This window comes from Harpia harpyja, chromosome 3 (genome assembly GCF_026419915.1).
Source record: "Harpia harpyja isolate bHarHar1 chromosome 3, bHarHar1 primary haplotype, whole genome shotgun sequence".
Classification (NCBI taxonomy): Eukaryota; Metazoa; Chordata; class Aves; order Accipitriformes; family Accipitridae; genus Harpia; species Harpia harpyja.
In genome coordinates, this window is record NC_068942.1 from 73240613 (window position 1) to 73264602 (window position 23990).

A 23990-nucleotide genomic window follows, 5' to 3' on the forward strand; every position below is an offset into this window, starting at 1 on the left:
TGAAGATGCAGAATACAAGCAGTGACAGTAATATGACAGAAGACAATGAAGAAACTGTGTGGAAAAATTCCTGCAAATAGAATCTTAGGTTAGACCGGGGTTACATTTAACACAAGAGGAAGTTCCTAAAGTCCATCTCTAGAGAAACAGGTAGTGAGCAGTAACTAGCAACCAACGACATGAAGCAGCGCTTCAGCGAAGGAGAAACTGAGAACCAAGCTGCCAGGACGCTGAAAAACCACAGAGGGAAGAAGTGTTTTCACATACAAAGTCTTTGATCTGATGCTCAAGAAAGAACCCACCATGCTTACAAAACCAGGATGGTGACCAGCAGTTACAAAAATTAAAATTGGGGCAAAAAAAAAAAAAAAAAAAAAAAAGTGGCATGCAGGGACTACTGTAACAAAATGGTTTTGTTTAAAATTATTTCAGACACAGAGCAACTAGTCATCACCTGATTAGAATGCAACATATGTTCCATTAGACAGCTACCAAACGTCTGTAAACTCAGCTGCATTGGGGATAATAAGCTCCCATTTGCTGTAGGCACTGTGTGTTCTTTCGTTTTACTTCTAGTGGCAATTAACCTCCCTGTTATTAAGAAAATTGAGCTAAAAGTGGAAGACAAACACACTTGTTTGCAACACTGAAGAAACAAGATCCTTTTACGTTCACCCATTTCTTCAAATATGTTTTTATCTCTGAAGCTCTTTTAGACACAGTGAAATAAATCAAACTTTCCTCCTGAATTACCATTTCTGAAACTTCTCAGGCAGAAAACCCATGCAACAGTCACAGGTGCTTTACATGTGTGTGCTTCTCTTCCGCAACTCCGTCTCCAACTTGGAGTCTGCATTCCCACTACAGGTTGTGACCTCCAATTTGGGACCACCGTCCTAAATCCTGCTCCTGGAGATAAAAATCTGACTTAGCATATGCTCTAAAAAGCAAAGGGTTATTTTCTCTGATAAAGATTTAAAAATCCCACAAACACTTAGGAGTATGAAGAACACAGTACTTTTGTACTGAGCATTTAAATGCACATAAGCAATCCAAAGTAGCAGACAAGAAAATTCACTCTCAGTTAAAGCAAAGATCATCCAATTCAAACAATCAAGGGAAAGTTTTTACCCTCAGATATCCAAAAACTATCATAATTTTTTTCTCAGGTGGAAAACAGGGAACAAATTCAAATAGCAGCTGAGATACTCAAGGCCTGCATGAGAGCAGTGCAGCAGCTGGAGAGCATGTGGAGGTTACCTGCTGGAGGGGTGATGGTGGAGAAAGAAAAATGAAGCAAGCAGTTTGTTTTATTGTGGGGGGTGGAGGTCATAATTTGTGCAGAGTTGGGAATGCTATAAAGTACAGTGATCTTCACCCAGTTTAAAGGGAGAACAGCCTGCTATATCCTAATGGGATTGTACTGGATGTTTTAGTTACACAAGAGAACATAAAATGGAATTTGCAGAATTACCTGGCTTCTGCCAATGTCTCTTAACCCCAAATAGCAGGAGCAGCAGTGTATCTCTTTTGACCAGTGCTCAGCCGACCTTATCTTCTGACTGCAGTCAGAGGCACACAGAGAACTGCATGTTACTTACTCGCTCTTGCAAAGGTTTTTTCCTATTTTTCTTCCAATCCGAGTTTACAACCAAGTTCCTGGGCTGTAACATACATACACTACCAGTGTTCTGGACTTGGGATGCACACCATCTTTGCTGCAACGTACAACACCAGAGCAAGATGACATTTGTCAATGCCAGAAGGAAGAATGAGGAGGTTTTGGCTGTACAGGTAGAAAAGTTTTGGGTTTTCAAATAAAAAAAGCTAAAGGAACATGCAAGATTTAAGCAGTCTCCACATATATGGTACAAAAGCAATCCAAGGTGAATGACATGTTATACAGACTTTTGTGATAGGATTTTCTGTGCTAAACCAAAATTTAGAGGACACATTTTATGTTTGCAGGTAGACAGCTGCAATGCCAGTAATCATTCAGTTATAGGCAACAGGCAAGGCGTTTTAATAATCACAGGCAAAATGAGGGAAAATATCCAGAAGACCCTGCATTCAGGTGTGGCACTCATGGCTCACTGTTGCTAACAATACTAAGATTCCCAGACTTTTTTGGCATTTTTTTTTTTTAAGTTCCATTTTATAGATGGGAATTAAACCAAAAATCCATTAGCAACAACTGGCAGAAAAATACTGTTCTGAGACATGATCAGCCTCAGCAGAACCACCAGATCCATGTCTGTTCCTGCATTTAAAAGACCAGATTTTCCTGGGGCAGATTATGGTAACCTTTGCTCATTCGTGTTGCCTATATTTGGATGCACGTAGTGTGTTAGTTCAGAACTTGTCAGGGCTTGTAGACTTGCAGAGAAGTTCTTTGGACTTCGTCCCTGGGCTGCCTGGAAACTCAGATGAAGGCTTGGAAGCAAAGGAAGGAGAGCAGTTAGGAGATGATACTTGCAGAATAGGACAGGCTGTCCAGCATCAGTCTCTACAGAAACACACATCCCTTCTTTCACCTTCCCTCCTTGCATAAAAGTGCAGTAAATTGTACTGGGAATTACAGCTTATTCCTTGAACCAAAAAATGTTTTGCATGTTTAATGGCTTACTACAGTTGCAACTTCTGTGCTTAGTTTGAAGCATACTGCAGTTGTTCTTAGAGGTTCTTTTATTTTTCTCTGTATTCTTGTTTGAAAAATGACATTCCAGCCTTGTATAACTACCTCCTAGAAGCAATTAATATTAGTCCCTAGGAAGGAAATGCAGTATTATATATTGTACACTGGCCCAAGTGACTGGAATAGAAATAACTTTTAAGATTAGGGCCTCAGTAACACAATCTCACTGGCATCAGGAGGACAGCAAAATGAGGCCTGTCCTCATTTACCTCAAGACAAACTATTTCTGGCACAGGGTGTATTTCTTTTAACAAACATTTTCCAAAATTATCTTTGCATAATGATCAGCACAGAGATGAAACAACTGAGGAGGGGCTGAAAAGCCTAAATCCCTCAGTAATACACACATCAAAACTCAAGAAACTGGAGCAGTTGTTGCACCTCTACAAATTCAGAAAGCTCCTACCACAAGAAATAAGAACCTAACTTGTTAAAGCAATTTTTATTTAAGTATTTGGAGGGAAACTTTCATATCATGAGTAAAAATACTAGAGTTGAATGTTGTTAAAAAAAAAAAGTCAAGATAGATGATGGGCTCTCTGTGCAAACACAGCAGTTTCTGATGGAAAGGGGAAGCGAGGGTTTTCATAACATACTCCCTTTCAAATAAAAAAAATGCTAGTTAACTGCAGTACATGTCATCTTTTTTTTATACAGTCAAGAGAATGAAAAACAAAAAAAAGCTATTTAAGAGAACGCAACCTACAATGGAATAAATTCATTCGCAGCAGAGACAGAATAAGACTGCTTTTATGAAAATTACAAAGAAACATGATACAACAAAAATCGGGTGTGGGGAATTTTCCACTAAGATTAAAAATGAAAAACAAAAAAAAATATTCACTTTTTGAACACCATTATTATTCAAACACATATGAAGTTTCAACCTAGTTTTTTTCTTATACATGGGAAACACTGTTAAAGTGAATCTTCAAGAGTGAGAAGGCACCATGAACTGTTGGCTGATACCTTTAATGCACACTCAAGAAAGAAGAAATGATCTGGCATGATGCAAAAAATCATTAAGTGTTTATATATATTCATTTATCTTTTCATAAAAAAACAGCGGCAACAAGTCATTACTTCAGTGCCAAAATGTACTTTTGTCTGGCTGACTCACTCATTAAGATGATTTCTCACTTAGACCTGCATGGTATTTTTATACAGTGGTGAAAGTGGGTGATTTTGTGTTGTTGCATTTCATATTAGATTGGTAAATCAGGCGTTTTCTAGGTTCTGAGAAGCCAATCCTATGAAGTATTCCTACACTCTATGCAAATGGAATAATTAAATGCACTGTCTAGAATGGAATACTCATCTGTACGACGTGGCAATTCCACTGGATTCAGTTTGATATGTAATGTCTTGTAGCAGATGTTATAACAAAAATAACTTTTGCTTTTTGATTTACCTCACTGAGGCCATTAATGCTGTTCCTATAGTTGGTTTTCTGGAGTTGGATGACACTTCACTGCTGTCCAAAATGAGTTTGAACCTTAACCCTCCAGAGTTTGTTCACTTTGTTGCTTATATTATTGCACTAGCTACTAAAGTCTTATATTTTCCTATATAAATCTAATTGTTCAGAGTGCAGATTCTATATTTAGATAATGAACTGTATGAAATAAATAAAATAAGGGGATTTTCTGGTCAGAGTTGCTGATATGTTGAATACCTTAATTATTTCTAAAGTAAACAGTTTTGGTGTATATTCTTAAAAACCTATGGTCATTCAGCATAAAAGCCTTGACTTAATACTTTAAGAATGGATTTGTTTTCCTTCTCAAAAATGCATCAAAGAATTGTTTTAAATACAGAATCTGTGAGGCTTCCTACAAATTCATCTAAATTGTAATACAAACACAGTTTGTAATTCAGATAATATAGAAAGTTCTCTAGTGTCCATTGAAGTAAGGTCCCCAAAATGCAGTCTGTTTTGTTTCTGAATGGGAAAACATTGCAAAACATTAAGCAGTTCCACTGGCTGAATAGGAGAACTGAGGAAAATGAGGTCTTCTCTCGTTATCTACACAATCCATGCTGTCATCTGAAAAATGGAGAAAAAAAAAAGTAGACAACATTTGCTTCCTTTTTGATTTTAAGTAAACAAACAGCAAGATAATGCATAGTAAAGTTATTTCAGAAAATTTCACTTTCGCCTTTTTCTTCCACAACTTGAAGGGACAAAGAAACAGGAAGTCTTAAATCTCACCCCATTAAATGGGCATCACAGAAGATCCCGATTGTTGTATGTAAACAGTTGTTCGGATGTCCATTTAAAATTGCTAAGAGCTGCATTGCTTAAATCCCTATTCAGTGTTCTGAATTTCTGGCAATTGCTATTTCAGAGCATCAAGCATGCTCAGTTACCATGAAAATAAAATATACTTTGATTGAATATGGACATTAGTCCACACTCAATTGACTGCTTGCATACACACAGTGTGTGTGCAGATGTACACATGCAAAACTCACGAACAGAATTATTCTCCAGTGGGAATGTGCAGATTTGGAAAAGACAACAGTACAAATAATTTCAGTCTTCTAAAACAGGCTTTTCATTTCCCAAACTGTAAAGACAGGTGGAAAGTTTCACTTCAATTTACCAACTTCTTGGTCAAATACATATATGGAAAACCAGCGAGTTTAAACTGATGCTTTTTCACATGGTCTAAAGAGACCAGGTAACATTACAGCAGATTATTTCTGGTGGTCTGGAGAACACAGTGGGAAGCATTTGCGAAAACTTTACCTTGGTCAGGAGGAGTGATTGTTATCATCTGTGCTGTAAATTCTTCATCAAAGTATCTCGTATCTGTTTCAGATGTAACTTGTGGCTTAAACAGAGGTACAAGCTATGAAAAGAAAAAAAAAATACTGTCCACTTACAGGTTCTTGCAGTACTGTTTGAAACAGGTAGAATTTGAAATAGAGTTATAAGCTACAGTGCCTTTTCCTACATTCCTAAAATAAGTTTAAAAAATGACAGTTCATAAAGAAGGAACCATGTACAGTAAAAAGTATTTATTTAGGTGGGCCCTTCCTATTGATGGGGCATTTAAGGCATTTTGTCCCTAGGATTTAATTGCACAAAGAAAAACCTAGAATCCTAACATTCCTTCAAGTAATAAATAACATGCTTACAAATACTTAAAAATAATAGTATATACTGGTTCCCCACCTAATTATAAGGCAATTGTCAACTGCATCTAGTCAGATTTATGCATAAGGAGAATGAAAATGAGTAAAAAAGATGCTTAGTGATACCAAACTGATTACCTAGACTTGCGTATCACCACAAGGGTTGTAACGTTCACAAAAAAAAGTCAGCTACAGAGCTACCATGCCCATGCAGCTCTGACTGCAACTGTGCTGTCGGTCCAACCAACCCAGGAGAATTTAGGACAAGGCAGCAGCAACATTAAGCTTTTATACTCCCAGTTCCCAAAAGCAGTTTGATATCAACTCTGAACTTAGAAAATCTGGAGCGCTTCCAAAAAAGCCAAGCACACTTAGCAGTGAACATCCTCCTCTTGTTACACCACGAGTCGCACTATTTGGGTTTTATTCTTGACACTCGCTTGGGCAGACAAGCTAGAAATCATCCATGTGTACCTAGGCAAGCTCTGGCAAGAGGAACTCCAGATGGAGCAGAGCTGCTTGACTGGGGCTGGAGGAGGAGCCCGCCTGGGAAGCGGAGTGGTGGAGCTGGTTGCATACAGATGCACAGAGTTGGAACACGTACAATTTTGGAGGGCAACGGAGCTGGGATTCAGACCTCGCTCACCTCCCTGCTGCACGGTGCGGTAGAAACAAGAATGTAAACACTGTTCTTAGCCCTCCCACAGAGGACATGTAATAGCTCTCGGCGCTGGGCTTCAGTTCGCCCACCACTGGGGTTAAGCATGGGCATCTTTTAATAGCACAGAGCCACACCAGGCAACAATTTAGGAGCGTGATTGAGGAAGTATACGGCTTCCAATCTGAAACTGCAGGGAAAGGTTTGTCAAGGCAAATGGTAAATTGCTCCAACTGGAATTAAGCAGTGACCCCGAGACTTGCACTTCTGCTCTTCCAGAAATAAGAATGATACCAACAGAAATCACTACCTGGAAAACATCAGCAAATCTTGAATGTACAAAACACCTCTTTCCCACCTTCGATCTGAATAATCATTTGCTTGGCAAGTTGGTAAATAAGAAAAGCACTAGCTTCAAGCTCCCTATCGTCAGGATCACCTTTCTGATCTGTTTTGAGAGCAACTAACAGAGTGTTGTCCTGTCTTACAAACAACAATCCAATGAAGCTCCTTCATTTTCAATGTAAAGACTTTAAGAAATGGAATCTACACATATTGTCATATTTCCAAATACAAAGAAACATTTACTGTTTAAAATCAATCTATAAAAATTCAGGGGCATAAATATTCTGTTGATTACAAAAGAGTACAATTATAATATACATTCATCATTTTTTAATTACTAATGATCCTCTGTGCCTAAGGACAGCTTAAAGGAGCCTGGCAAATGTTCCTGTCAAAAAAAATTAGGTCCTTCGAAGTGGTCTTTATGTCCCGAATTTAAAAAGCAAAAGGAAACAGGATATCCCAAAGTCACAAGTCACTCTGAGCCTTACAGTCCTCCTGAAGCTATTGAAGAGGGAATGCTTCACATTATAATGTTAATAATACTACTCTCAATCAAGTCACACCAACCTATTATATGTAAAAACCCTGCTGAGGATGAGCATTCTTTCTTTCACATTTTAACTCTGTTCTCTTTCTCCTTATACCAGTTTTCTGCCTACTCCTTAGAAGTGAACCTTGGCTTGGTTTTGACAAGCTGTGTGTGCTCGCATGTGTGAAGTTCTATCTGTCCTTCTAAGCTAATGGTGGTTTTGGCACTTGCAATGCTCCCAAGTTGCTCTAGCTCGCTGTGCGCAGCACAGAGTGATTTAGGACTTGGGCACTGCAGCAGACACCTGAACTATGAACATCGGAACGACTCGAAGCAGCAATCCTAAGTCAGAACACACGTGTAATGGGCTAGTGCTGCCTGTATAATTTTCCCTTTCGTTTTAGTATCTGTTAAAAGCAATTTGAGACAGACTATGATGCACCCACAAGACAATTTTTTCTTCCCCTAGCTGTCAAATTCAGAACATTAAGCTGGAAACAGAGGGGAAGCCGCAGAAAGCTCTAACGCTGGCTTTACCAAGCAAATATGTTGCTTTACTGAAAAGCTGTCATTGCAATAGCTCTGCAGTTCAACTGGCAGAGAGGTGCCACCTGTAGCCTCCCACTGCTGCAGACCAGCGCGATACCCGCAGGCTTATGTTGGTTTAAGAGACAAAAAAGACCAGAAAAAACCATGTGATTAAAATATCATTGTGTATGTTTCGCTTGTGGGTGGGCAAAATACTGCAAATTAAATTGCACCTTTCTTTGCACCAGAGACAAACAACAACACTCTTCCAGGAGAGCCTAATAAATATTTTAAATTCTTGGGACAACCCCAGTTATTCAAAACTCCTTATAATTCAAAGCAAAGCTATGTTTCCAAAAAGCTTAATTACAAAGTACGTGTTCTCGATTACCCCAAATCTATATTCATCAACATATTCACCATTATCTGGAGATAGTGGGTAACCAAGCTTAGCACATAAACACCTCTAGGCAGCTCACAAAATTCAGCTTTTATCCATGAGACTGCATTTCAGGTAAATGCTGCAAGATCCTCTCTGGACCACCCAGAACATAGGCAGCAATTACTCACAGGCTTTTTGAAATCTCTTCATTTGCACAGCATGGCTATTTCAGATGCACGTGCTAATGGGACAGGAGCAAAACCAGAATCTAGCCTCCCTGGATATGCCAAGGTCAGAAATAGTCTCAATTAGCACACAGTTTTCTCCAAAATATGTAACATTTGGAATTTCCTGGTAATTTCCACAAGAATCTGAGTCAGTACTACTATGGGACAATTTCTGAAGGCTTTCTCAGTCTCACAGATAAATAAATTGCCTCTAGCTTGTGTGATTTCTCCTCCATTCAGGAAACCAGGACTACCACCAAATAACAAATAACTTCACTGAGTACATTTGAGCCCCATTATCAACTTTTTACCTTAAACTACAAAAAAAAAAAGCAAAACCCCAAGTATTCAGCTTGTCAGCTGGGTGAAAATGGGGATAACCCCCTGTTTAGCACAATAATTCAGATATACTTTTACATTATACTGAATAAACTCCACGCAACTCCCTCCTGCCCTCATGACTGCACGCACCTCTCTCTCAAGGGATGCTTTGAAAGGACAGAGGTCTAAACTCTATCTACACTTTCAAGGCACAAAAACTTATTTTATGATTTTCCAATTCCCTTTAGCCACACAAATCTGTGAGGAAGTGAAAGAAGAGAAGGAAACAGAGCACTCTTTGTAGTTGTATACAGGCACTGGACAATTCTCCCACTACGGTATAGAAACCAGTGGTGTTATGCTCTGTTTTTTTAAGAATACAAACATTGCTCACAGATCACCATATTAGTTTTACCAAAAGAATCCAAGGAATTAAAACTCAGTTTCTGCTAAATGTCTTACCTGCTCCCACCAACAGGAGGGAAAGCTAAACTGTATTTAGAGATCAAACAAGATCTGGTATCGTGAGGGGCTGCAGGGGGAAGGAAGGAAATCAAGAAAGGCTGGGATTGAATGAGATTATGTAGCACCAATAGATGGGAGCCCTGAATCACCATATCCATGTTTTAGTTAGCTGCATTTCACATGAGTATTACAGAAAATGTGGCTGGTGAGAATCAAATGGGAGAGGACAACAGCAGATCGCCCTGAGAGCACAAAGCAGGGCATCTTGGAGGAATGGAATGTTATCTGTGAATGAAGGGACAATGAGGCGTAGACAACTGATAAAACACACTCATACAGCAAGGGCTGGGCTCTTTGACTTCAGTGGCTCCCACTGGAAAGCCTACAAACTCAGTGGGTCTCAATGAAAACCAGTGAGAAACACCATAAAGTGCAGACACTTCACATCAGCCCTCTGTCACCAAAAAAACCTAAGTATTAGGCTTGGTTTGATGTAAAAGCCTACACTTCTCTGCACTTGCCTATTCAGTCTAATTTCATCATTCAAGACAGGAAAAAGGCAAAAGGGAACAAACAGCCCATCTTCCACTACTGCTTCTAGGAAGTTTTGCTTCAGGTGCTCAGGAACCAGCAGTAACTCCTGGGCTTGCAAGAGATATGTTAGTTGATAGCAAGGAACAGCAACAAGAATTCACAGGAAAAGTCACTTTAAAAGCTTATGTTCGGTCTAAATTTGGAAGCAATTTTGGTTACATCCTATTTATTCAGTCACAGAAACAAGTATCTCAGAGATACTCCTCTCATTGTGAAAAAAAGCTTTGGTTCAGAAGTAATCTGATTACAGTATTTTAAGAAACATGAAGCAATTTAGCCTTGCTAAAACAACTGCAAACCTCTTCCGTGGAGGGCTTCTGTGTACCTTACAGAGGGCAACAAAATTTGAAACATTCAGTATATCCACAGCTACAATTCACCTTGGGAAAACAGTTGCACAAGTACCTTTTTCTCGTATACATCTTGCCAAACAATGCCAGCAAAGAATTTGTGCTGCATAATCTCCTTGGCATCATCAGGACCGCCACCTAACCTGTTTGGGGCAAAATAAGTAATTAAATGTTTGACTAGAGTTATTTTTTCTCATGCAATTTTTATTAAACCATAGTGAAGAAATTCTGAGTTTATATAATACAGTTGGGAGCAGTTCTAGCATTTGCTTCATATTTGGTTTTTTGTGCAAGGGCTGCAGGATAGTCTATTTTAGGCTTCAACATAGTTCCACTAAAAGATCTGAAAACATACTAACAAATAGAATTAGAATAAAGGTCTCTCTTAAACAAACAAAGAAAAAAGAAATAATAATCACAATTCAAAAGACCTGCCCTTCAGGAAAGATGCTGTCCTAGGGACCATAGCAGATCCTGCAAGTAAAAGGTCTGAGCCACACACCCTTCTCTCTTTCTAAATTAACAAGTGACTACCACTTAGAATTTTCTAGAGCAGAGTGATGCCAGCACTAAAACTGAATTTGATTTTGAAGTGTAAGAGAGGCAAGGATTTTTAAGACAAACTGATTTATGCAACCTGATTTAAATTTCCATTAAAGAAAACAGTTGACAACTGCAGTGATAGTATCGTGTTGTATGCAAATCTTTCCTCCTCCTCGGCTTCACGAAAGCACAAAGGGTGTTTTATTGACTTAAGGTATATCAAGATAAAGCACTTTTATTCCAAAATAAAACTGTCCGCACAGCTTATAGATGCAATCAGTTTAGTTGCAGTCTTGAGCTAATAGATGCTTAAATTTTGCTGTGGAGGTTAAAATGTTCTCTGAAAGACTGAACCACATCTGCAAGCAAAGGCATGCACTGAGAAAACAAAACACATACTGAGTAATCAGCAGGAGACTTACTTTCAGGTAACAAGGTTAAGAAGACGCCCAGGATTCTAAGTACAAGAGGTGCCACCACATTCATCCAGGCTGACCTCTAGTATCTGCCTGTTCTCCGAGTCTTGGTGCCACTGGCAAACTGAGATATTATCCCCATTTTAAGAGCTTGGAACAATGCCTCTACGTGACCAAGGCTAGAGCTATACTGCTACAGAAAAAAGGGCCAAAGACTGTTCTTTGAACCTGAAGCCAAGCTGTCCGGTCAGGCCTCCACCCTTGCTGCACAGCAGTTGGCCCTGAATCTCCTCCAGGCCACCTGCGGTAATGTTGCAGCCCTAATACATGATTATTTGGGGATAGAGGGGAGGGTTTTGGTTCAAAATATCAGAGATAATGTGAAGGCTGTGCTAAAGCCCACTGAAGTGGTATTTTTACAGCTTGAGACTGCACTGCATGGTGTGGGATGTAGCTTGAAGGCACAGTGCTACTGGGACAGTGTTGGACAATCGTTTAGTGCGGAGGAGACAAATACTGCGGCGCTTTGTCCATACTGCCGACTGGGAAGTGATCCCGGTGCATGCAACCCTCTCGGCCATGCCCGAGCACTGTCTTCAGAGAACACAAGCTGGCAGAGGCCAGCTGTACCAGACAGACCAAGCAGCAGAGGTGCCTGAGAGTTCAGAGTCCATGCTTGCTTCCTGGCTCTCTTCCATTTAGCAGCACAGCAACCTAAAGGGTCTGCTCCTTCACGTTCCTTCAGGAAATGTGCAGTGGAACAGGGAACGGGTCCCCAGTCTTCCAGTACCAAAGTGTTGGGTGATGCTCTCCTTCCCCAGGTAAGCTCTAAGACCAAGCCTAAGTTCACCCTTGAGTTCCACAGGCCAAACCAATGGCTCTCCCATCTGCCTGGCAGCACCTTATACAGCTGCAGAGCAGCCTGGAACAGAGACAAACTCCAGGGCAGCCTGGGAACAGAGACAAACTCTGTGAGTAATCATCTCTCGGCTGGTTTCCCACAGGTCTAGAGGCTTTGCCAAGTCTCTACCAGGCTCCTTGTTGCTTCCCCAGCACAGATGATGATGGCCAGTGAAGAGGAGGGTGGAGTCGATCCTCTTTATCCACAGAGGACAACAGACTGCACTTCTGCACAGAAGTCCAGGAGTGACTATGAGCTAAGAAGAACCTGAATCGCGTTTTGCAGAAGCATGCAGGAAGGCTGGCTGGCTGCACCCACATAGGAGTGTTTTGGAGAATACGTTATCTAATACGAGCCTTTGTTCCATGAAGGGCAAACACATACTCGGGGAAATGCCAAGAAAAACCCCAGATGTTTTACTTACCTTTTAAAAATCTATACTATTACACAAATCCATTCAAAGCAAATGGGGAAACGATAGAAACCTCATATTTTGGATATGGGCTTATTCCAAAATACACTCTTGTTTCTCAGAATTATTATGAAAGGACCCTCTCAAGGAGAACAAAATTATATCAGCACCTAATGCAAAAATCATGGTTAAGCACCACTGAGAACTGAAAGAGCAGCAGGTTTGTCTTTTGTAGGGACATGCAACAACTGCAGAAAAATACAGCAGGAATAAAAGTCTTGAAAAGCTTTTTGTACAATAAAGTTAAATTCTGTACATTTAAGTCTGCAGACAGAACCAAAACCAGTTTTAATAGGACTTCAAGAGAAAAAGCTACTGAGATTTACAGTATACAAGGAAATATAACAGAAAGTGTAGAGGCCAAAAAGCAATTAAAAAAAACAAAACACCAAAACACCCCCCAAAATCCTCAAAGCCTAAACTTCTGTCTAAATTGGTCTCCTTAAAAAATACCTGCCAAACAATTCTCGTTATTCATTTAACTTCCATCTATATTTGAGAGCCTTTGTTTCTGTATTTCAGCTAAATCCCAAGGAGAAAATTATTAATAAAGTGCAACATCAATATTAAACTGAAACAATTTCCACATTTTTAATTTTTCATGAAACTGTGTATTGCTTGCAAGTTCCTTTAATCATTTAATGACAAATGTCTGTGCTCCGCAAATCAAGGGCAATCAGCTATCACTCCACAGATAAATCATGTGCAAATATTTTTAAAAATTTATGTAATTTTTATATATATAAAAAAATATAAATATACTGTATAAACACACAGTCAACAGTGAAAGTAGTATTATCACAGGCCAGAAGATTGCAATTAGTGGATCACAGGAAAAATGCTGTTTCTCTACTTGTCCATGCAAAAGTAAGCAGTGCTCAGCACCCAGGTCCATTCCCAGCTCTTTAAGAAGAAACCCACAAACTTCTAGTTTTATAGTTAAAAAGTTTCTATAGTAAGGACAGCCAGGGTCCAACACAGGAAAGTGGGCAGCAACCGCCTTCACTCTGCCCTGGCAAATAATCCCATTCATAAGCTCGTGCTTCACCATATTAGGAGCCACAATGCAGATTCTGACTGTGGGCGAATCCTCATCTGAAAACTGTCATACTTTCAGGTGACAGATTTCTGTTGTTTACAGATTTGCACATGCACCACCCTCGTCTGAGAAAACGGCCACAGTTTTAGACACCACTTCTGCTGCCGTTCTCTTTTCACATGATTTCTCCGACTCTCCCCTGCCCCCAAACCTGGTTCTACAGCAGTGCAAATGTACCCACCAGGCTCGAGAAAAATCGGTGCAGCAAAAGCTGTTGGTGTTCACCAGCTCAGAGCACACAGACACCTATTTCTCCCTCCCTGATACAGTCAGGAAGGATACTAGTAACTTATTCTACCATGACCCTTACCTTCAGAGGCCTCTAATAGCCACAGGGAAAAATTTAGGAACTGCATCTACATCGCTTTCCTGTGACCAGCACTATCAGCACAGAGAAGCTCTGCCTGGCTTTGGGAACAGCATGATTTGATGACTCCAGATTTGGAAGGAAAAGGCCACATTCTTCCCAAAGCCCTGTACACATACTTTGGGGGCTTTCCTGCTTAGAGATTAAGACTTTGGAAAGCCTAATGCAACTCCTTGGTCCGTGCTGAGCTTTACTTCCCCATTTCTTCATTAACTACCTGCGTGCAACACAAAAGTAGTGGATCCAGTAACACTGGAAAAACTCCCACTCCCCAACATTAGTAACCACAGTCATGTTTGAGGATACTGAGGCTTGGGAAGTCTCTAAACTACTGATTTCTAGAAAGCTGGGGAAAAAAAAAATCTCTTTAAATTTGCCTTTTATGTTTTCCTCAGCTTCAATTTAGATCTCTTATGGGTGAACTGTTTGAGTTTGTCCAAACTTGTTCTGAATAGCTTTGGACTGAACCGATTTACACTAAAATTATCATATAGAACAGCTAAATCTCAGTCTACTTCAAAGCACCTGGTGAAACATGTATGAAGACTTGATGAGCACTCCACAGTTCAAGTGATACCCAGGACACTGGAGCTGTCTGGAGATAGAAACACTTTTGTACTGAAGACACGCCTATTTCGGAGCAAACATAAGACACTTGTCGTGTGGTTTTAAAACTCTGGATGCCCACAGCAAATGAAGCCTGCTGCCTAAGAGGACCAGCTATTCAAGGTTACGTCCTCCTGCCTGCCACCAGCTAGCTGCAGTCCCCATGACTGTCACCTCTACCTCTTCCAAGTCCAGCAACAGCTGCATGGGCTGCAGACCTAGCTGTGTCTGAGAGCAAGTTTGCTCAAGCCATCTACCCTTCCTGTAGCAGAGCACCACAAACAGAGGACACAGACATACACCTTAACTACAAATCGCCTCCTTTCATGAGGAAAAAACCCAAGGAGTTTGATTTTCATGCAGATAAAGGCTTGATTGACCCTGATATTCCTGAGCATCTGCAGCCAAAGTTGCACTCCAGACTTGGAAAGAATGACCATCACTAGAAAGAACAAAGTGCCAGATCTCTGTGTGGCTGCAAGGACTGATCACCAGTTCCCAGCAACCATCTTCAGCACTCCAAAGCCACAACTACAACTCTGTGAAATTATTAAATCTTTTAACAGGCATTTGTGAAATGCTGCATCTTCTTCCTCTCGTTCTTCCTGAATGGCAAGGTCCAACAGCACCACAGAAGATAGAAGTAGATGAAGCAGCTTGTGACAAACCCCATTGAAAGAGGCTGAACAACCCTGACCTATGGCAGGGAGCACTAAGGCATGTAGTGAAAACACATGATCAAAATTCAGATGAAACTATCCTGAAGTTCTCTCAAGTTTAAAACCTGCCAAGATTAAGAGCTTGCGAGACACTCTGCTGATTACAAACCCACCCACTCATCTAAACTCAGCCCGTTTACAGGGATCACTCTGATCCCTGCCCACTTTCACAGGTTGCAGTCTCCACAGCCAGAGAAAGAACAATAAAAGTTAAAAACTTGGCTGTTTTATGTGTGAAAAAATGCTCTGATTACCTCCTTCCATTTGATACATGCCACAAAGCAGTGAAAGAGAATTTCGGGTCACATTAAAAGGAAATACTTACAGAATAGATTTTTTTCCTTCTTAGGAAAATTAGGGCTCACATTACAAGATTAATAAACTTATATCAATCCCAAAAGAAACTTCAAAATTCCTTTTCTCTTACAAAATGGATTTTATATAACCAAATTTAGAAAACAGCCATGATTAAAAGCAGAATGCAATTTATTGGTCTTCACATTTTCCCCATATGCCTGTGAATTTGAGACTGAACTGGTATTACTGAACGCAGAGTGCTAAGACTGCTTCTACATATCCAGCTCAGGTACAACAGGTAATTTTTAAGATTTAATTCACTGACAGAGGTCACAATTCCCTAGCTCCTTGATATTTAACTTAAAATATCCTCATCACTGAGCTTCATTATATCAACCTTTTTTATTGTTGGGTTTTTCTGAGGATTTTACGGGAAGGAACAACATCTCCCAGTTTCATTTTTCTCATGGTTTTGGCCGTCTCCTCCGTCTCACTCTGAAGTTCATCAGCAGTTACTAAATGCTGCCAATTCTGATGTTTTCTGCCACAGACAACATTATGATGACACCAACTTCTGTCCACCACTGGGCTTTGTGGAAGAGGGGATTTCTGTTGAATTACACAGTGGTTCCCCAAAGCATCATCAACAGGCTAATGTCAACCAGACCACTGCACATTATTTAACTTTTCACTGAGTGCATTTCGTAGCTATCTGGCTGTTTTTCTTCAATATGGCTCCATGAACTCACTATGAGTCAACTACCAAGTATGCCAATCACCCACCCCAGCACATAGACCACACAATAAAAAGAACATAAAACTACAAGGCTAGGACTCAGGACTTCTACCCCTAGTGCTTCCAGCTCAGTTCTCCGTACTGTCTGAAACGCTCTGAAGTGCAGGGGATTTGCAGAATCACAACTTCAATTAAAAAGTTGGGTGAACGGTGATTGGTGAGAAACCAGTATTTAAGAATGGTCCATGATCCAAAAAGCTTGGGAAGCACCAGTGTAATTAGCAAGCTGCGGGCCTGTGTGCAGCCTTGTCTAGTCTATAGTTATTTCTATCAGCAGCATGAAAATCATCTGTCCAACAGATCAGAGCATCACTGGTTCAAAGCCTGCAGAAGATACATGTGAAGAAGTGGCTATTTGTATAAAATGAGCATATTGTGGAGTAATTATTGGCATTGGGAAAACCTTGTAATTAGAAACAAGTGGCATTCTTTGTTTGTAAACAAATTACATTTTGGTTCATCAGAGATGCTCCTTTAAGAACAAATTACAGCAGATGCTGCTTGTTTCCAGTGATTGAAAGGCCCCACCTGAATAAGCTACAAAAGGGTCACAATTGTATTTAACCTGTGCTTTCCTGGATAGGAATCCTGTTGGCAGGGGCTGCAACCACACTCGCAGAGCACAGTACCTGGGGGGGCTGCTAATCAATTACACAACCTTCTCCTGGAGGTCCCCTTGCAGGCACTGGGTTCAGGAGGCGCGTGCAGCTGTTGCCACCTAGTACAAGGCTGGCCATGCTCCTGACTACAACTGTTCGTGGTTCCCCATGTCACTGCTAAGTTGAATCCTCTGGCAGTACAAATTGTGTATTTGCATTAGAAGACCTCTCAACAGGATTTTCCATCAAAACCAGCGATGGAAATAGCCTACAGTGATGACAAAAATCCTTGCTACAAGTATCTACATACTGGCAAAAACCATTTTCCTGCTATGTGCATGCATGCGCACACACACAGGGAGACTAAACAAACATCAGAAACCAAACCGGAATACTCTGCTTGCACCTCACAGGAAAGATTTCCTATTTGGGGCCCATTTACGGTGGAAGGTTCAGGACAGGAGATCAGGGGCAGAGTCACAATATTGTTTTTAAAATGTCTGGGTTGACAAGATGGCAGGTTTTTAAACTGATGTTTTTCTTTGTGCAAAGGTCAACATCCTTTTTGGATCTTGTTCTATTTTCTGTTTGTTAGCCATTAAGAGCTTGGGGTTTTTTTGTTTAGTTTTTTCTGATTTTAAATCAAGGGTTACTTTTTAAATAATACCGCATAGCAAGAAAAGAAAAAAAAGGAGAAAGTAGGAAAAGTAGATTAAGCATGGTATGAACTCCACCACAAACATGGCACAAACACCACCACCTACTGTCTAAAGCAGGATGTTAAATCACTCTCACGGATTTAAGCAAAAATTCAGAAAATGGACAGCAGCCTGAACTGGGACAGAAGGTGAAAGCATTCAGCATAGAGCAGCTTATAACCCACAGCAGCCATTGGATTCGTTATGACCGAAGGCAGGGTTAACTTGCTTTGTCCCAGGCTGTAGTTCTGCATTAATGGCAGCCATCATACTCTGAAGTTCAGCCTTCTGATCACCAAAGCTGCTTCATGTCACTATTTGCAGTGTCAGCACATGTCAAAAGTTAAAACAAAAATGAGTAGGTCCACTTGCTGCATCTTGGTGGATGATCATTTTGAATGGATTAGAAACAAAACTACCGTTTTGTCTGAAATACCTTCCTCAACTTTAAATAAAGAAAAACAGCTGGCATGCATACATGCAATAGCTCTTTGTGCAGTACCATTTTCAATTGTTTTTCAATGGTGGCGATATGGGCATTTCATAAGGCAGCATAGAAACAGTCACTTTTAAGTCACCTGTCTTGAAGATAGTTCCCTTTCATAGACATGCCTCTGCATAGCACAATTATTAACTTCTTTGTGAAGTTTCTTTTGTATTTCTGAGGGCATGAGTGCTTAAAAGCACAACTATTAAGCAACAGTCTCACCTTTGCTTGGGATCTTTCTTCAGCAAACCTGACAAGAGAGATTTTGCTTCAGGTGACAAAGTGCGTGGAAATCTGATCTCCTCCATAAGGATGAGTTCAAAGAGCTTTTCATGGTCCTGATTGTAGAAAGGGAGGCGGCCACACATCATTTCATACATCACAACTCCTAAACCCCACCAGTCCACTGCACGACCATAGTCATTGTCTTCCAGCACCTGCAGAAACGTAAGGAAAAGGCTTTAGAAGACATTCCCAAACCAGGCATAAACACAGAACTTGAAAGGCAAAATCTACCCCAGCAAGCTCATCTTTTCACACATCACAGCCGTATCTACCAGCAGAGTATTTGCAGAGGATCCATTTGAAAAGAACTGGCATCCACGTTCACCGCACGACGTGAGCAGAAGGGGGAAAAGGAAGCAGCGGGTACGTTACGGCAGCTTCCTTCTCTTCTTCCTCCCACCCTCCCTCACATTATGGTCATAAGCACAACCTTCGAAAGCCCAAAGGCTGAGAACTGTTCTCATGTTACAAAGCCAGCTGTTAAATTCTCACTTATTCATCACAAACTGTTCCAAATGGGATCTAATTTTTTAGAAAAACCACCAAGGAGCCAGTACAGAGAGAGCGGAAAAGACGGTCAACCTGTTATGTCACAAGCAACAAGCCAAACATCCCCATCATCTTCATATCAACCTACACCCCTCAAAGGGTGGCTCTGCACATCCTGAAGGACCACCCACATATACTAAATGACTAATCTACATTAAAACACTAAGAGCCAGAACGCCACTCCTAACATTTGACTGGCTGTAAGGCCATAAAACAGCAGCCAAATTGTCTGGAAATGTTTCCCCTCCTCCCTCTCCAAAGGCACTTGCTTACTAGCTCTAACACTCCTGCCTCTGCTTAGAGGGCTGCAAACCCAGGAATTGTCAGTGGAGTGGACTTCTGCCAGGTCTCACAGCAGAAGGAGTCCAGCACAGTTCATTTTTCCCTTCCCCTGGGCACTTCTACCTAACAAAGCCCCAGCTGGTGCAGGGACTTGGGACTCCAGCAGTGCCCTCCACCTCTCCTGCTTGTTCTGGAGAAGCCCTGTCATAGTGCATTTCTGATCTTCTGCACTGAAGGTTGCTGAAGGGAGTGGGGAGTGTTTTGTGGCTTGTGGAGTGGATGTTACGAGGACTTCTCTAGACTTTGTGTCTCCTGCGCAGTTGTCTGTAGCTGACACCAACAGTCTCATGTTCCAGACCCTGTCCTCAGGTTTTAGTTGCCATCTTTACTCTTTTCACGGGTCTGCACTCAACTGCTTACTCTTGCTAAGAGCACAAACCACGACCGCACCACCATCGTGTTTTCTCACTGCATGGTGTCTGTGTGAGCTTTAAATTGCTACAATTCAGAATACTTTACACTCAGAATTAAAAGGGTGAAAGAGCCAAACAAAGTTGACCCAAATTTAACAAAAGCAGAATCTGAACCTCTTACAAACCTCGATAAAGGTTTTGCACACAAAAAAGAAGCATCGAGACACTCCACATAACAACTGTTTGCACTCTGTCTCTCTTTATTCACTAATTATTCCCCTTAATTATCTGAACGAGGGGAAAGGGCCTGCAGTAAAAATCAAAAGGCTGCCAGGTATTAGATTACCCCACGTTGGTCTATTTACAGCATCCCCTGCCGTATGATTCACACCAAACGACAGCTGGCTGTGCAGCTGCCCCGTATATGTATACGGCCGACACAGCTGCTGGCCGGACAGGATTCCAGGAGCCGGCCCTGTCCTTCCCAAGGCATCGTGGCCCTTCAGCTCACAGGAGATATTGTGTGACAATGCAGTTACCACTCTCTGAGTCACCCCGTTCAATAAGCGCTTCCTGTTCACACTCCCCTACACTTGGGTTACCTAAAATAAAACAGTCATGGGGCCTCCGATTTTTATTTTTTAAACTGCTGCAAGAGATGCAATAGGAGAGACTGAAAGAAAAAGAAAACCACAAAGGCCTTTATTGTGTACATAATAAATGCTACAGGTGCTTTCGAAATGCAGCAAATACTTCAAATGTTACTTTAGTAAGCTTATTAATAGTCTGTATTACAATCTAGATTACTAACTACAACTCTTTCCTTCACCTCCATTAATTCTAAACAGAAAATAAAATGCTTATTTCGTCAAAGTTCTTTATCACAACGAGCATACACTCTTATTAGTGATTGCACAAAACAGAGCAATGGTGTTAGTATCAAAAATATACTGCAACAAAAAAGGTATTGCACTCATCCCTGATTTATTGCAACACACAGGATAGCTGGGGAGTAGTAAAGTAACAAGGTCATTTCACTTAAATCAAAGGATCATCATTTCCTAACGAGCAGCTCCAGACTGCTGTGAGATGGAATTTGAAAGAGAAGGCAGAACAGCTGTAAACATCACAGCCATCAATGCATTTGACACATCAAAGTTGACATGGTTCAGTCACTGTCATCCATGCACAAGATTCCAGTATGAACCTAAAAACAACGATGCAACAACTGTACAAACATGCCGCTATGTCGGATTCAAGTTACAAATGCAGACAAGAAGATCAAGACCCCTGCTTTTAAGGATGTATGACCTTAAATGCACGGAATATTGCTCATGCACAATTTCCAGATTTTTTGCATGCTATCGACCAGATGACAAAAGCCTCCGGAATTTAACACTCCAACTCACAGATGGGATTTGCAAGTAAGGGAGAGAGTGGGGTTAATCAAAAGGATTTGTCCTTCAGGGTTTTGGATGAGCCAACTCACCATAAATATTAAAAAGAAAAATAACAGCAAATAATGTAACAGAAAGAACAACATAACACCTGCACAGGGAATCCCCACATTCCAAGTTAGGAAAAAACAAAACCAAAACAATAAATATTTTTAGTCTCCTCAAAATCCTTCATGAGAAACTGAAGTTCAACAATTGATTTTAAGAGGGAAGCTAAAATAAAAGCCATGTTTATGAATAATAAACACTCTGTCGTGCTGCTAATTACTCCCTGCATCAGTAAATCTCAAATTGTGGTGCATAGACCCCAATTTAGATTCACTGAAGACTTCTGGTGATCTGTGGAGAGCTGGCAGCTATCATGAGACTGGCTCCACCTCCTTGCTGCAAGCTACTTCGACAGGTGCCCACGTTCTTCATTATTACGAAGAGACTGGAGGCCCTTGAAAGCAGCTGGGAGTTAAAAAGAAAGAAAGAAAAAAAACAAACAAAAAACAAGAGCACAATGCCACCGCTATGCAAGCAAAAAGTGCTGATGAGCAAAGCCATCAGCTCTCATTAGAAATATTCCTCCTCCACTTTGGTTTGCCATACTTTGTACTTCTGCATACTTCAACTCCAGAAAAGTTTGCAATGCTCAAGTCTCCCATCTCGGAGAAAGGCTACATCCTGGCTGTGCCAACAATATGTAATCTGCTGGCAGTCCAAGGCTATCTTCTGCCTGTGCTCCGAGCTGGGTGGAAGTCTTAATGCCACGGGTAGCAAAGGCCACCTACTACAAGGCAACCAGCCCTTCTGCGAGGCACACTGCATTAGCTCAGGCTTGGTGCCCTACTAATACAGCGAGTCTGCTTCCAGACAGCTCAGAGCGTGGGCAGAGAAAACTAGCGTCTGCCTGCAAAATACCATGTATACATATATTCTCTATCACACAATTTCACTTTTGATCTGCCTGTAACTAACTCAACAGCTATAACACCACCTGTGTTGCACAACTCTTGGAAGGAGTATTTCCAGGATGAAAGTTGCAAGGACACCTTTGCTTTATACTTAAAAAACAACAACAACAAAAAATCACTCCAAAAAAATCCCCAAAACATACAGTTTGGGGACTGAGATCCCCTGCTTGGATTTATTTCCTCTGAAACTGAAAAGTTCAAATTAACATTGAGAAACATCTTGTGCACTTACAGTCACAAAACAGTTGGCACTTTTAATGCATACCATGCTAAATACTGCAAAAAAAAAAAGCTTAGTCTGTCCTGTTTGTGAAAACATGTCACCTTATACTGTCTTCAAAGAGTAAAAGAATTGGACAATACTTTTACTTCTTAATCGAAGTCCTGTTAATAGCTTTCAAATAGGCCAACACACAGCAAACAAACTGCAGAACAGTCACCAATCCATCACGCAGTATTTGAAGTGATTTTAAAGGGTTTTTTAAAACTAGATTTCTGACACAAGAAGCAAGCACTGTTCCAGTAAAATGTAAATATTCCCTAAAGTGGAAGGAAGATACTACCCCGCCCCAAAATTATCACATATCGTTATGCTAAGATAGGTCCCAGAACATGATGAATAAAAGATTTTCACTATGTGTTGTTATATAACAGTAGTTACTGTATGAACACATTATAGCACAGGAACTATTCTGTATCACTACTGCTATCACAGATGGCATTTAAGACGATAATTTAGTACAATAGCCAACATAAACGTACCTCTGGTGCAAGATACTCTGGAGTGCCACAGAAAGTCTTCATTGTTGCTCCATCCTTGATGCCTTCTTTGCACAGTCCAAAGTCTGTTATTTTTATGTGTCCATCTTTATCCAGCATAAGATTTTCCAACTGAGAAGAAAATCCAAATGAAAGACATTACGTGTAACATACACTGCTCCTGAGCAAGTCAATGAAAGACATGAATTTCTGCAGATTATTTTTCAACCTTGTTCTCACTGGGGTCAGAACCATAGTAACTGCCAAAGCACATATGATGTAAATATACATTTATATCACTTTCCTAAGTTCTTTAGGGAATGTTAGGTAACTAATTTGCAGTCTTTGGGTAACCGACCACATAGACAGAAAGAATGCAGAATGTAGACGTTGTATTTATACTTCTACAATATTATCACCAACAGAACACCAGTTCTTTTAAAAATATATTAAGTATTCCCCCTCATACAACTTCATCCCTGCTTTTACTCTAAGTGATTTTGTGAAATATTCTGCACCAGTAAAGGATAGCAAGTGAAACAAACAATCAAATGCAAGGCTAAGGAACCACTTCCAAAGAGACCCTTTACATGAGAATCACTTTTTACATTTACTCAGCACCTAGCCTGTGCCACTAATTTGTAAGAAAGCCATCCAGATTTCAGGACAGAGTTTCTACTGTGTATGAAATAAAGCACAGTGTCAAAGGAATCATGGCGGTATGGGAGACGAAATCCCAGCAGGAATCCCAAAATGACTTTGACATAGCCTAAAAACATTACACAGCATGCTTCATTTCAAATTGCTCCTAAATGAACTACCAGTATCCCCCATCCTCTCCTGAAAATACTCCTCAGGAACAAAAAAAAAAACAAAAACAACAAAAAAAAGCTATTGCTGCATTTTCCTCAAGAATTTCCCAAGTTTGTTTGCTCTGAGATTTCTTGTTTTGTTGGGTTTGGGGTTTTTTTTTTTCCCCCCTTCTGTGCTCACCAAACAAGCAAGCAACTTGAAGCTTATCCAATTTTCTAACTGCAAACAGGTACTA

At 40.6% G+C, this 23990-nt stretch overlaps 1 protein-coding gene across 4 annotated transcripts in view; it reads right to left on the minus strand.

Annotated features, from left to right (window-relative positions):
• Positions 1 to 1845: 1845 nt before the first annotated feature.
• Positions 1846 to 23990, minus strand: part of AKT1 (AKT serine/threonine kinase 1) — a 76184-nt gene continuing 54039 nt past the window's right edge. For all 4 annotated transcript variants that reach the window (XM_052783352.1, XM_052783350.1, XM_052783351.1 and 1 more), the window contains 5 exons: positions 22946 to 23074; positions 18461 to 18675; positions 10294 to 10381; positions 5448 to 5550; positions 1846 to 4742 (listed from right to left, as the gene is read on the minus strand). In XM_052783352.1, the coding sequence (XP_052639312.1) occupies positions 4663 to 4742; positions 5448 to 5550; positions 10294 to 10381; positions 18461 to 18675; positions 22946 to 23074 (615 nt within the window). In that variant the 3' untranslated portion in view covers positions 1846 to 4662. The remainder of the gene's footprint in view (positions 4743 to 5447; positions 5551 to 10293; positions 10382 to 18460; positions 18676 to 22945; positions 23075 to 23990) is intronic.